This window comes from Girardinichthys multiradiatus, chromosome 10, assembly GCF_021462225.1.
Source record: "Girardinichthys multiradiatus isolate DD_20200921_A chromosome 10, DD_fGirMul_XY1, whole genome shotgun sequence".
NCBI lineage: Eukaryota > Metazoa > Chordata > Actinopteri > Cyprinodontiformes > Goodeidae > Girardinichthys > Girardinichthys multiradiatus.
In genome coordinates, this window is record NC_061803.1 from 4103580 (window position 1) to 4118924 (window position 15345).

At 44.2% G+C, this 15345-nt stretch overlaps 1 protein-coding gene and 1 long non-coding RNA gene across 8 annotated transcripts in view; one reads left to right on the forward strand and one right to left on the reverse strand.

Annotated features, from left to right (window-relative positions):
• LOC124874933 (potassium voltage-gated channel subfamily C member 1-like) overlaps positions 1–10340 on the reverse strand; it is a 77771-nt gene extending 67431 nt beyond the window's left edge. For all 7 annotated transcript variants that reach the window (XM_047376615.1, XM_047376614.1, XM_047376608.1 and 4 more), the window contains exon 1: positions 10202–10340. Coding sequence is in view for 6 of the 7 variants with exons in the window: in XM_047376614.1 (XP_047232570.1) it covers positions 10202–10249 (48 nt within the window). In the remaining variant the exon portion in view is untranslated. The remainder of the gene's footprint in view (positions 1–10201) is intronic.
• Positions 2623–10938, forward strand: LOC124874936. Its single transcript, XR_007039918.1, has 3 exons — positions 2623–3228; positions 7947–7998; positions 10334–10938. It is a non-coding gene; the product is annotated as an uncharacterized LOC124874936 (long non-coding RNA).
• The last annotated feature ends 4407 nt before the right edge of the window (positions 10939–15345 follow it).

The window sequence follows — 15345 nt, forward strand, 5'->3', positions numbered from 1 at the left end:
GGTGGAAGAAGCGCAGAGGGTTCTTGGATGGGTGATGGTGCAGAGGGATGATGGGCTGCAAAGTAGTTTGCAGCACAAGCATCGTGGAAAAGGGAGAAACCACGGGAAAACAGGTGGCTGTGAATACATGCATGAGTCAGAACCCGCATGAGCTGCTTGCTGACACCACAGTGACGAGAAGATATTATTTCCTGCAACAATCAGGACAATCCTCTCATTCAGCAACACCTAAATTGTAAATGCAGTCAATGCGGGAGTCAGTGTTCATTCCAATTAGGCCACCGTAGCCAAAACCTTCAATACTGAAAAGAGTGAAATCCAGAAGAGGGGGAAAAAAGATTACTGTGGGATCTACAGGTCCTTCTCAAAATATTAGCATATTGTGATAAAGTTCATTATTTTCCATAATGTCATGATGAAAATTTAACATTCATATATTTTAGATTCATTGCACACTAACTGAAATATTTCAGGTCTTTTATTGTCTTAATACGGATGATTTTGGCATACAGCTCATGAAAACCCAAAATTCCTATCTCACAAAATTAGCATATCACTAAAAGGGTCTCTAAACGAGCTATGAACCTAATCATCTGAATCAACGAGTTAACTCTAAACACCTGCAAAAGATTCCTGAGGCCTTTAAAACTCCCAGCCTGGTTCATCACTCAAAACCCCAATCATGGGTAAGACTGCCGACCTGACTGCTGTCCAGAAGGCCACTATTGACACCCTCAAGCAAGAGGGTAAGACACAGAAAGAAATTTCTGAATGAATAGGCTGTTCCCAGAGTGCTGTATCAAGGCACCTCAGTGGGAAGTCTGTGGGAAGGAAAAAGTGTGGCAGAAAACGCTGCACAACGAGAAGAGGAGACCGGACCCTGAGGACGATTGTGGAGAAGGGCCGATTCCAGACCTTGGGGGACCTGCGGAAGCAGTGGACTGAGTCTGGAGTAGAAACATCCAGAGCCACCGTGCACAGGCGTGTGCAGGAAATGGGCTACAGGTGCCGCATTCCCCAGGTCAAGCCACTTTTGAACCAGAAACAGCGGCAGAAGCGCCTGACCTGGGCTACAGAGAAGCAGCACTGGACTGTTGCTCAGTGGTCCAAAGTACTTTTTTCGGATGAAAGCAAATTCTGCATGTCATTCGGAAATCAAGGTGCCAGAGTCTGGAGGAAGACTGGGGAGAAGGAAATGCCAGAAGTCCAGTGTCAAGTACCCACAGTCAGTGATGGTCTGGGGTGCCGTGTCAGCTGCTGGTGTTGGTCCACTATGTTTTATCAAGGGCAGGGTCAATGCAGCTAGCTATCAGGAGATTTTGGAGCACTTCATGCTTCCATCTGCTGAAAAGCTTTATGGAGATGAAGATTTCATTTTTCAGCACGACCTGGCACCTGCTCACAGTGCCAAAACCACTGGTAAATGGTTTACTGACCATGGTATCACTGTGCTCAATTGGCCTGCCAACTCTCCTGACCTGAACCCCATAGAGAATCTGTGGGATATTGTGAAGAGAACGTTGAGAGACTCAAGACCCAACACTCTGGATGAGCTAAAGGCCGCTATCGAAGCATCCTGGGCCTCCATAAGACCTCAGCAGTGCCACAGGCTGATTGCCTCCATGCCACGCCGCATTGAAGCAGTCATTTCTGCAAAAGGATTCCCGACCAAGTATTGAGTGCATAACTGTACATGATTATTTGAAGGTTGACGTTTTTTGTATTAAAAACACTTTTCTTTTATTGGTCGGATGAAATATGCTAATTTTGTGAGATAGGAATTTTGGGTTTTCATGAGCTGTATGCCAAAATCATCCGTATTAAGACAATAAAAGACCTGAAATATTTCAGTTAGTGTGCAATGAATCTAAAATATATGAATGTTAAATTTTCATCATTACATTATAGAAAATAATGAACTTTATCACAATATGCTAATATTTTGAGAAGGACCTGTATTTCCCACCTTCCTCTAGAATACCTCTGTGACGTGTTGGTGCAGAGCCGTGTGTGTGTGTGTGTGTGTGTGTGTGTGTGTGTGTGTGTGTGTGTGAGAGAGAGAGAGAGAGAGAGACCATGCATGTGTATATATGAGTGTTAATTGCCTCCTGAGAGTGTGGTGTCCGTACTAATGTTAGATCTCCTCAATCAAGTCTATGTGCGCGCTCTACAAACTGCTGCAGCCCCCTCCGACCGCACCGAGATCCAGGCGATGCACAATTATGCCACTTTTCCCATGCACTGAACTGTGTGTGTGTGTGTGTGTGTGTGTGTGTGTGTGTGTGTGAGAGAGAGAGAGAAAGAGGGGGGTTTAAAGAGGGAGAGAAGAAAGAAAGAAAGAAAGATCGATTTCTGATGGAAATGGGCTGGGAAAGTGGAGAATAACGTAGACTCAGTGAGAGAGCTCGTGTAATGTTGTCTCTTGTGTAGTAATGGAAGAGAAAAAAGAGGGGGTGAGGAGGAGAAGGAGGACGAGCATTAAAAGGAGAGTGCACTATAAAAGTGAATGAATTCTGCTGCAGTAAAAAGCAGGAGTTATGTGCTCCCTCTCTCTCTCTGTTCTCACACTGAGGGTCAGATTGTTCGCCTGTGGGCTGCCTCGCCATCCAGAGGGGTTTCAGAAAAGACACGCGTTCCCAGCAGGAAGAAAAAAAAACGAAAGAAAAGAAAAAGCCCAGTGTGTTTATGTTTTTAACCTTTTCTTTCCTCCTTCAGAGAAATGCACCACTATCCTCCTCCCCTCCTCCTTTCCTGTTAGTCCTCCCTCCCTCTACCTCACTTTCTCTTCCTCTCTCGCTCTGATATTTCGCATAAAGGAGTCACATTTCACTGAAGAAGGAATCAAGGCTTCACTTCTTCTTTCTTCTACCTTAACCGTGCCGTTCCTCTCCCGTGACTTCCTCTGTCTTCCCTCCTCCCCCCTGCTCCCCCCTCTCTCTCTCTCTCTCTCTGTGCCGTCACATTTTCTCTCCTCCCATCACTGCATTGCACTTTGATTCCCTCTACTTGCTTTGGTTTGCTTCCCAAACTTATTTTACTTTCCTCTTTGCTCTCAGATGTATCTTCTCTCTTGCGCTGCTTGATGTAAACGACTGCAGTCCTATTTACTTTTTTGTACTTTTTACATTTGAAGAAAGAAGTTTTGTTTTTGTGGGGAAAGTTACGTTTTGAAGACTTTTTAATTTCTTTTTTTCAAAACCAAGAGGGGAAATCTTTGTCAATACGAAGGTAAGAACTACTAAAACCAAGCATTCTGCATGAGTTAATAATAACAAATGGAGAAACTATTGCTCAGATGAAGACATGGGAAAAGTTGAATAGCTCAATTTCTCTCAGCAGGTTGAGCACCTTGACATTAAATACTGCAAAGTTTGAGAGTTGCAATGCATTTTTATGCAGACACAGTTAAACAGAGTCACTTTGATGTCATTATAAATTAAATACAAAAATATCTCCAACAAAGAGGGTGCAAAAGATCCTGATCCACTACCAGTTTTGTCCAGCGGGGCAGTTCATCAAGGGACTGCTTTTGCTGCTGGGACGGATCCCATTTCAGCACCATGGAAAGCGCTCACTGCCTAGCTTTAGTGCTGGTAAGCTGAACTTTTCTGCAGCAGCTCCTGACAAACTTGCATCGTTTTAAAAACTGTTCTTAGAGAAAACACACCATGTTTTAGTCTAACTTTGTAACCCTGCACCCCAGCTTGCACTTCATAGCTGCTGTTACGGCTTTATCGGGCGAACTGCTGAATATTTTATACAAGGCCAGCCACAAGTCTGTAACTGTGGTTATGTTACTATTTGTTCCTTCATGGTGAGGCATGTTGAGCTTATTGATTTTAATCAAAATTATTTGTGAATGGCAGAGAATGAAGTTTTGTTATTATTAAAAGGACTGAATTGCGTTTAGTTACATGTCATTCAATTGTTTGCAGCTGTATTTAAGTGGGAAAGCTGCAACAAAGGTCATTTCAACATAAACATCGCTCAAAGTGGTGCAATGATTCACCAGAAAGGGTGAATGGGGGGATTGAAAACCAAAGGAGAATGGAAGAGTACAAGGGTGAGAAGGAAAAAGAGAGAAGATGTACAGAGGAACATTAAAAAAATTAAGGTATAGACTTTGCAGAGCAGCAGAGAGGAGGAACAATCCCCCCACCTTCCCTACAGCACCACCACTTTCTCTCTCCTGCAGCATTTCCTGCTTTGGCCACCATGTCCTGCGCCACCACATACACACATGACTACAAAGAAAAACCAGAATGTCACGCATATGTGTAAAAAAAAATACCCTTTCTGCAAAAATTATTGTTTCTGCAGTATGATGCTGGTCGTCGGTGTGCACACACTCAGCTGGTGCACCTCGCTGACGCTAATATATATTAGCAGAAACACTGCAGCAAGAAGAGGAGGGAGGGAGGGAGAGAGCGCAAGATTATGGAATGCATTGACTGTGAGGTACCAGCAGCAGTAGCAGCAGTATCCGGGGGGAAGGAGGAGCAGCGAGGGAGGAATTTGGAGGAGTGCTGAGTATGCGGAACAGAAGCAGCAGTTGGCAGAAAAAGTGCAAAACCTTTACCAGTCACTGAGAGGGAAGACAGGGTTAAGGGTGAGGGAGAGGAAATAAGAGATAGGGAGATAGCTGGAGCAGAGAAAGAAGAATGTGACTGAGGGCAGGTGGGATAAGGATGAAGAAAAATGTGAAAAAAAAGATTTTACGGTGTCGCAGGACAGCACCTGAGTTGTTGTGATGGGTGAAAAAAGAGCCACTGCTGAGCTGGAAGGTCAGATAGCCTTTCAAAGGAGGGGAATGGGGATTCAGGATGCAGGAGACAACAGTGCTATGTATTTTTCTGAACAGCCATTTCCCCCTCCACACGCTACTGTACCTCATCAAAGGATGTAACCGCAAGGCTTCATGCTGTTCCATCCTTATCACACCCTGCCTCCTTTCCTTATTCCTTTCCCTCCCTCCTCTCTACTTTTATCTCCCTCTCCTCTCTAGCACTCATCCCAGTGTTGAGGGGACCCCAACAGGAGAAACCAGAGCACTGCAGCACAAGTGAAAGCACTGCGGTCACCTCCTATTTTAGTGTGGTGTCACACCACGGCGCATGCCGCACCACCTCACCCACCCTCTCTGCACCTCATGGTCTAAATTTGAGGAGAGAAGCTGGGTAGGACATGTGGGGGAACATATTATGGGCTGGCCAGGGTAGGAACACACTGAATAAGAAAGGATGACATGAATATATAAAAGAAAGGCAAATAAATGCTAAGCCCAGAACAAAAAAGCACTTTTCTTAACTAAAACAAAAATAAATATTGCTGGTGGTCAAATCACATTGGCAATGAAGGAGGAAATGTCTAATCTACCCGAGGCTGCTCCTCTACTCAGCAACATCACCGTGGAGCTCTTCAGGGCTGACCAATCCACACATGCTGCAGCCATCAGTCCCCCTCAGGGGTCTTAAGTGCTGTGCATATTGGTCGCTCACCCTTTGCCAGAAGCTTGCAACTGCTGCTGCTCCCCTTTTTTCTATGAAAACCAAACTCACACACTACTGTTTTGCTTCTTTTAGCTACCTGGGCATTATTAATACATAAAGTCCTTTCAGGAAAGGACTGGCAGCAATGGAACCTGTAAATGGAGCACTGGGAGCAGTCTGTCTAAAAGCTTTCCTGCCCTACATGCGCAAGTTTTTCCCTAATAGTTATGAAGCTAAGTTGAGACATAAGGATGGAAAGTGAGGACAAGTGGTAGAAAAAGGTGTTTTGGTGAAGGAAAGGTCAGATTAATCGCTGAAAGCAGTGCTGAAATAAGGGGGGCAAGATACTGTGTCATGTCGAGAAGGAGTTCTATTTTTAGACTCCGGGTAAATCTGAGCCGAAATCCCTCAGTGTTCAACTTCAACACAAGCTTCTTGGAGAATTTTTGCTCGGAGCAGATAGCTTTAAGCCCTCCTTCACCAGCTCCTCTCTTAGACATTTAAACCTGCCTGCTCCTAATTAATGACTCTACCCTGCTGGTGTGATTAGGGCTGTTGTGATCCAGCAGCGCAGTGATGCGGCACATGGGACCCAGACAGAAACATGGCACACAGGAAAAAGTATTACTACGCTCATTCCTGACCTGTGACCTGGAAGCCAATTAGATATAAGAGATAAGTTGGTGATTAGATACTAAAGAGGTGTGACGGAGGAGGAAAAGACTTCATTTAAATAGATAGTTCAGGATATCTGAATTGGGTTGAAAGATTAGATGCAAATAATTTCTTACCAGCAGTACATTTAGTAATTCAATTCAGTTCAGTTATATAGTGTCTATTTACAGAACATGTGTCTCAAGGCAATTTACACACACACACACCCACCACACACGTGCACGCATGCACAAATACATAATGCAGTTAAGTCCAGTTTATTAAGCCAATTGGTACATATATCTAAGGAAATCCTGCCAATCGCATTAAGTTATTGACTTTGCGGCAACTGCTCCTTTGGAGGAAGCACATCTCAGATAAACTAATCTGTATTTAAATGGATGTTTTATCCCTTTTTTTGGAAAAGAAATCAACTTGTAGACAGTCTGTTTGAATCCAATAAAAAAGCTGTAATAGCTTGGCTTCCCAATAGGTGGCAGCAATGTTTAAATGAACATGAAATTTCAAAAGAAGATTTTTAACATGACCAATGCAGTGTTAGGCTAAAGATTCTGACAAAACAATTTCAGTCCATGTTGTCTTACACTTTTCTGTCAGTCATTGGCTTCCTCCATTTATGTTAGAATTTTTCTTAAAGCAGAATCAGGACAAAACACGATAGATGTGGATTCATTTAGGCATTAAACACTTTACTGTTGTTATGGTTTCTAGCACAAAAGGGCAGAGTGGGCATTTGCAAAGTTGGCTTCCCTGTCGTTCCAGTCCATGTGCAGAACACACAAACAAGTTTTTAGAAATCTTTAAAAAGTATCTTTGTACATTTTAGTTTTCTCACCAAAAGCTGTCTTTGCATTTGCAGAAAATCTGAAAATCTCTGTTTTTCTAAAACTCCGGTTAAGTATGGACAGGGCCTAAATCCGGATTAGTTGCTAGTGGTCATATTCATTCATGTGAAGACTACTTTATGAACTTATAAACTGTCTGGACACTTGCAGTGGACAGTTATTTACACCAAACCTGCTGGTTATTTACACTAGAAATAGAGGGAAGATGTGGTATGCCACCAAGGATCTTCCTATATGAAACGTATTGAGAGCATAACATGTTAAATGATTTTAGTCAGGATAACTGTCAGATTAAAAGGTAAAATAGTGTAAACATGGGAGGGGCTGGTGCATATCTCCAGCTGTCATTGGATGAGAGGTAGGGCACACCCTGGACAGTTCGCCGGTCCATCACAGGACAAACATTCCTGCAGACACACATCCATACCTAAGACAACTTAGAGAAACCAATTAACCTAACAGTTTTTGGACTGTGGGAGGAAGCTGGAGTACCCTCAGAGAACCCATGAGGAGAACATGCAAACTCTCTGCAGAAAGACCCCAGGCTGGGATTCAAACCAAGGATCTTCTTGCTGTAAGGCAACAGTGCCACCATGCAGCTCGAAACCTGCTTAAGTTCATGCATAATGTTCTCTCTAGTCGGTGCATGTACAGTTCATAACAGCATATAGGATGATAAACAGTACATAATGTGACAGCTTATGAGTGTACTTTGTTTAAATTAGGGTTATGGGTCAGGTTTAGGATTAGGTTTAGAATTTAGGGGATGATAGTAAAGAGTTCATGATACAGAAAGGGGCTGACATGGGTGACTTCTCCAAATAATAATTCACTCCTCTGTCTCATACAAACATAACAGAGGATGAAAGGTTCATAAATTAGTGCTTCTAAGAAGTTTTTGTTGTTTTAAAATGGTAGATGTTTGCTTTGCTTCCAGTCCCACGCTGGTTTGACGGTGGTTGAAGATCCAAGAGAGTTATTTATTGCAGGTAAGATATTAACTGCTTATTGCCTTTTAACACCCCCCCTTCAAAAATCCTGAATTATGCCTTTAAAGAAACAGTTCAGATTTCTTGAAGTGAGGTTATGTGAAGCTATTATCATGAATATTTCCTTAATCTGTAGGAGGCACACTCAATAATATTGAGCTTGTAGTAAAGTAAAGAAATCCACAGTGTGGGAAACCTTGTCAGGCAGACGGACCCTCAGATTAACTGATTTTAGCCATTTAAAACAACCCAAACAGAAAATGTGTTTCACAAGACACCGTTGTCTCAGGTTTGAGGCTGAGATTGGTGGCTGTATCAGTCTGCCTCATCAGTCTGCTCTGTGCGCAAAGTGGACTAAACATTTGGATTTTGTGTATTGCTGTCACTTGCACAGCAGAATCTCCTATGGTACGGTCCTGTGCTTTCCAGGTCTTGCAATTGTTTGGAAACTATCATGGCAGACTTGTGATCAGCTGATACAGCCTTCCTTCGCCATTGTAACTCTGCCTGGTAACACAGATGTTGTTTGCCTGAAATAACAGTGACAAGCTTAGTAAGTCTATCTTCTGAAGGTGTAGATGTTTAATATCCTCTAATATAGTAGCGGATCACATTAATACAAATATTTTCAGCTTGAGTTGTATAAACTGCTAAAGTCTAGCTTCTAACCCTCACATCTAAATAACATCTGTTTACTTTAACTAAGGAAACTATCACTGATAACAATTGATACAACTTCACAGAGCCTCACTTTAAAAAAAACTGAACGAGCTAAATACTAAGTGAGGAGAAGCTAAACAGAGGAACAGAGAAGATGTGGGGTGTAGACTAGAAATTAGAGAAGCTGGATTATCTCCATCAGGTAATCAGGACAGAGAGGGTGAAGTTCTCATCTCTGAAGCCCAAAGATGAGAGAGAAACCATCAGAGCCGGGGAGAGATGAAGGGTTTGAGGCAGAGGAGCTCACAAACACAAGGCTTGATAGATGCGTAATTTAATCACAGCTTCAAAGATAGATTTAAACAGCAGTTCCTTCCTTTAACGAGCCCCTCTTCCTTACTCTACCAATCACCGATTGCACGTCACTGTCTCTCATGAGGAGGGTGATTCTTTCTCTTTTCTCATTTAGTTTTTTCTTTTTGCAAAAATCGAAAGGGGTGTTTTCTGGGTTACCCTGGGCCTAAAATAGCACTGGCAGTAGATTCATAATGCAGGACCGAGAGAGGCGCTGGGTAAGGTGGCAGAGGGAGAGCAAATGGAGGAAAAGAGGTAGAGAGTTGCCATTAGAAAAAGAGCACACTGGAGCCAGTTGTCAGAAGAGCTGTTATGAAACCCGAGACTGTGTGTGATATGCAGTGGAATGCAGATGGAGAAAACTGTCAGCAGACGATGGGATGTGCTGTGCGTGGAGGTTGTAGAGGAGGGGAAAAAAGTCTAGACATTTAACATCCCGCCTCCCACCTCCATATCTTTCATAGACTTCCTGGATGAGATCTCCGAGACACTATGTCCTTCCTGTTCGGCATCCCCAACCTCCATCCTCTGCATCTCTTCCTCACGTCTTGCCCTATATCAAACCTCCATTTCAGGCCTTGACACTTACCAAGCACTGCCTGGATGTGAGATAAAACAACACACACATACACAAACTGACATGCAAAGATGAGAGCGGATGCATTCGTGCAAAAAGCTCAGGCGACACACACACACACACAAACATGAAAACTCGTGCAGGCAGAATGATGCAGGAGGGGATGCATGCATGCACTCATGCCTCTCAGAGAGTCATGAAACTGCTCTGATCTGGTGGTGAAGATGGGGAAACACCCACCATTTGTGCAACGAGGAGTGAAATCTTTAAGCTTTATTTTAATGAGACAGTAGGAAATAAAAGACCCATTTTTCTGTAATTGCAGGCAAACTGCAATGATCCTTTCCAGTTAAAATTTACACAAAGTGCTTCAGCTCAGATATTGATCATAACATAGTCAGATAACAAATATCTTTGGCAGGTATTGTAGACTTGTTGAATGTAGCTACGGCTGTATCTGTGTCCAGTTATTATAATTCTATTATGATTTTTTTTACTATTATCACTAATTTCCCAGCTAAGAGAATACTCTGTTCCTTAGAATAATGTCACAAATATAGAAACACACATATATTAAAATAAATATACAAACCGACACGGTTTAATACTCACTTGCTTTTGGCTCAGGTTCGTTTCGGGTGCGCGCAGAGACACGCACATCAAGCTTTAAAAGAAAGATCAATCAAAATGTAGATTTCTCTGTTTGATCGCTCTGCCCTATTATTTCTGTGTCGTTTCTTGCAGGCATTCAGGTGATCTTTCTGTTTTTTTTCTCCAATCAACATCAATCTGCGCGCATCTGTTGCTGGAAACCTCGTATTGATACCCGTTGCTATTATTGCCGGATGTTACTTATAGAGCTTATGGTCATGCTGATGATGGCGAAGGGATGAAGTCTTTCGGATGAAATGAAGCAGAAGTCCCCCTCTTATTTGTGCTATTTTCTCCCTCCCACCTCCTTGTTATTGCCAAAAACAGAATAACTGCCAGCTTTTGTTACAGAGTCTCTCTATCTCTCTTTCTCTACCCTTTCAGGCGCAGGGTGTAGCTACCATTCAGGCTCTTCCTCTGTCTCCCCCCTCTTCCAAATGTTTCAGTGGAAATGCAGCCTGTAGACACCTCTCCCTCTGCCCCCCCTTCTCTCTGATTCTTTGGAGGAGCGTCACCTCCTGCACTATTTTTTTTTCCTTAGACGGTACATGTGGGCGGATTAGAGAGTAAGACTGAAAGGGTGGGAGGACCCTGGTGAATAGAGAGGCTACTGTTTTTTTTTCCCCATATGCCTTCTGAACTTCATACATATATGTAAAACAGTAAAACAGAAATAAAAAAACTGAAGGTTGTGATGATTCGTTGTCCTGTCTGTTTTTTCACCCAAATTCAGCCCCACAGGGTCGGTCTGCTGGATGGACGCACAAACACCATTTTGTCTACAGGTTCCTGGCTTTGATTGTGGCTCGGCTGACATCAGCAGTCATGTGGTGTCAGAGGAGCAGGTGGATTCTATTGCACAATCTGGAGTAAAGAGTTTAACAGCAATAACAGCGTTAAAAAAAAGAAACAAATAGACAGTTTTTCAGTAACATAGTATCTCACCTGCTTTTATTTTTTTAAACATATTTAAACATGTTATACCTGGTTGTTTAAAAGCTCAGACCTTGCCTCATCAGTGGCTTGTAAAAGTATTCAGACTCCTTAAACTTTTCCACATATTGTCACATTACAACCACAAACATAAATATGTTTTACTGGAATTCTATGTGAAAGACCTACACAAAGCAGAATACAGTTGTGAAGTGGAAAGAAATTTATACATGAATTAAAAAGATTTTTACAAATAAAAAACTGAAAAATGCAGTGTGCAAATGTATTCAGCCCCCTTTACTCTGAGTGCAACCAATTGCCTTCAGAAGTTGCCTGATGATTGCTAATGACTAAACAGAGTCCACCTGTGGTTAATCTAATTTCAGTACAAATACAGCTGCTCTGTGACAGCCTTAGATGTTGGTTAAGAGAGTATTGGGGAACAAACAGCATCATGAAGTCCAAGGAACACAACAGATAGGTCAGGGATAAAGTTGTGGAGAAGTTTAACGCAGTCTTAGACTATAAAAAGATTCCCAAGCTTTGAATTTCTCACGGCACACTGATCAATCCATCATCAGGAAATGGAAAGAGTATGGCAGAACTGTAAACCTACCAAGATAAGGCTGTCCACCTAAACCTACAGGCCAAACAAGGAGAGCACTGATCACTGAGAGCACTACGATGCAGCCAAGAGGCCCATGGTGACTCTGGATGAACTGCAGAGATCCACAACTCAGGTGGGAAATCTGTCCACAAGACAATTATTAGTTGTGCACTGCACAGATGTGTGTATGGAAGAGTGGCAAGAGGAATGCCATTGTTAAAAAAAAAAACCTTAAGAAGTCCCGTTTGCAGTTTGCCAGAAGCCATGTTGGGGACACACCAAACATGTGGAGGAAGGTGCTTTGGTCAGACGAAACCAGAATTGGATGTTTTGGCCAAAATACCAAACACTATGTGTGGCGCATAACTAACACTGCACATCACTCTGAACACACCATCCCCACTGTGAAATATGGTGGGGGCAACATTATGCTGTGGGGTTGCTTCTCTTCAGCAGGAACAGGAAAGGTGGTCAGAGTTGATGGATGGAGCCACATACAGGGCAATCTTGGAAGAAACCCCGTTGGAGTCTGCAAAAGACTTGAGAATGGGACAGAGGTTCACCTTCAAGGAAGGCAACGACACTAAACATAAAGCCATGGCCACAATGGAATGGTCAGTCAGTCAGTCAATTTCTACCGCTTATTCCATAGTGGGTCACGGGGAAGCTGGTGCCTATCTCCAACAGTCTATGGGCGAGAGGCGGGGTACACCCCAGACAGGATGGAATGGTTTAAAACAAAACATATTCATGTGTTAGAATGGCCCAGTCAAAGTCCAGATCTAAACCCAATCAAGAATCTGTGGCAAGATCTGAAAACTGCTGTTAACAAATGCTCTCCATCTAATATGACTGAGCTTGAGCTGTTTTGCAAAGAAGAATGGGCAAAATTTTCAGACACTAGATGTGCAAACTGGTAGAAACATACCCTAAAAAACCTGCAGCTGTAACTGCAGCGAAAGGTGGTTCCACAAAGTATTGACTCAGGGGGGGTGAATACTTTTGCATGATGCCCTTTTAAGTTTTTTATTTACAAAAAATGTTAAATCATGTATAATTTTATTTCACTTCACAATTGTATATCACTTTGTGTTTGTGTCTTTTATATAAAATTCCAATAAAATATATTTCTGTTTGTGGTTGTAATGTGACAATATGTGGAAAAGTTCAAGGGGTATGAATACTATTACAAGCCACTGTATATAACACTGCTGTTGGACTATGTCTCCTATTCCATGCATGAAGCTATTGCTGAACTGGAGAGCTCCTCCAGTGACACACTGCTGCATCCTAGGTGCACAAAGGAGCGTTATCGCAGATCCTTCCTCCCAGCAGCTGTTAGACTTTATAATCATCAATGCTCCCAACAAACTCAAAAAGTGTTTACATCCCTGTTGTTATTTGCATTTTTAACATATTTTGTAAATGGTCTGTTGTTGTTGTTTTACGCACAAACATACAGTAATCCACCATTCGTAAATGTTTTAAATCACCCTACTCAGTTGCACATTTCTTTGAACCCGAGTATTCTATTTTTCATAATTGTATTTTCTTTTTCGGGTTGTAAATTCTTCCCTTACTGTAAAGTCTGTTTGTTTCTTTGTTTGTTTGTTTTTTTAAGTTTTTACCTTTGTTTGTATCTGCATGCTTCCATTTGTCTTTTACTTTTCTGCTGGTGAACCTGAATTTCCCCACTGTGGCATAATAAAGGATATTTCTATTCTCGTACTCATCGTACTCGTCGTCTTCCGCTTTATCCGGGACCGGGTCGCGGGGGCAGCAGACTCAACAGAGACGCCCAGACGTCCCTCTCCCCAGACACCTCTTCCAGCTTCTCCAGGGAGAGCCCAAGGCGTTCCCAGGCCAGCCGAGAGACTAAGTCCCTCCAGCGTGTCCTGGGCCGTCCCCTGGGCCTCCTCCTGGTGGGACGTGCCTGGAACACCTCCCGAGGAAGGCGTCCAGGAGGCATCCGGTATGGATGCCCGAGCCACCTCAACTAACTGGCTCCTCTCGATGTGGAGGAGCAGCGGCTCTACTCCGAGCCCCTCCCGGATGGCCGAGCTCCTCACCCTATCTCTAAGGGAGTGCCCGGCCACCCTACGGAGGAAGCTCATTTCAGCCGCTTGTATCCGGGATCTCGTTCTTTCGGTTATGACCCAAAGTTCATGGCCATAGGTGAGGGTAGGAACGTAGACCGACCGGTAAATCGAGAGCTTCGCTTTTCGGCTCAGCTCTCTCTTCACCACAACGGACCGGCATAGCGACCCCATTACTGTGGCAGCCGCACCAATCCGTCTGTCGATCTCCCGCTCCATTCTTCCCTCACTCGTGAACAAGACCCCGAGATACTTAAACTCCTCCACTTGAGGCAGGAACTCCCCTCCAACCTGAAGAGGACAAGCCACCCTTTTCCGGTCGAGTACCATGGCTTCGGACTTGGAGGAGCTGATCTTCATCCCAGCCGCTTCACACTCAGCTGCGAACCGCCCCAGCGCATGCTGTAGGTCTTGGCTAGAGGGGGCCAGCAGGACCACGTCATCTGCAAAAAGAAGAGACGAAATCCTATGGTCCCCAAACCAGACCCCTTCCGGCCCTTGGCTGCGCCTAGAAATCCTGTCCATAAAAGTTATGAACAGGACCGGTGACAAAGGGCAGCCCTGCCGGAGTCCAACATGCACCGGGAACAGGTCCGAGTTAGTGCTGGCAATGCGAACCAAACTCCTGCTCCACTTGTACAGAGATCGGATGGCCCCTAGTAAAGGGCCCTTGATTCCATACTCCTGGAGCACCCCCCACAGGGCATCATGAGGGACACAGTCGAATGCTTTCTCCAGGTCCACAAAACACATGTGGACCGGTTGGGCAAACTCCCATGAACCCTCGAGTACCTTGTAGAGGGTATAGAGCTGGTCCAGTGTTCCACGGTCGAGACGAAAACCACACTGTTCCTCCTGAAGCCGGGGTTCAACTATCGGCCAGACTCTCTTCTCCAATACCCTGGCGTAGGCCTTACCAGGGAGGCTGAGGAGTGTGATCCCCCTGTAGTTGGAACACACCCTCCGGTCACCCTTCTTATGTAGGGGGACCACCACCCCAGTCTGCCAATCCAAAGGCACTTGTCTCACTTGCTGAGGATGAAGTAATCATCTTTGGGAGTATGTCATTAATTTTGTTTTTAATAGAATCAATTCAGTCCAGAGGCACTGTCCCCGACCGCCACGCAATGTTGAAGAGGCGTGTCAACCATGACAGCCCCACAACATCCAAAGACTTGAGGTACTCAGGGCAGGTGGTGGGCCCACTGGGGGATGGTCTCGCGTCTCTCGTTCGGGCTTGGCCCGGCCGGGTCCCGCAAGGAGCAACTCGGCCACCAGGCGCTCTCCGACGAGTCCTGACCCCAGGCCTGGCTCTAGGGTGGGACCCCGGCTCCGCCGTACCGGGCGACGTCACGTGCCTCGATTCTGTAGTCGTCATGAGGGATTCTATTCTATTCTATTCTATCTGACCGCAGCTCTAGTTTCAGTTAAATTCACAGGAAATGCCCTTCTCCAGGCATCACCAAAAC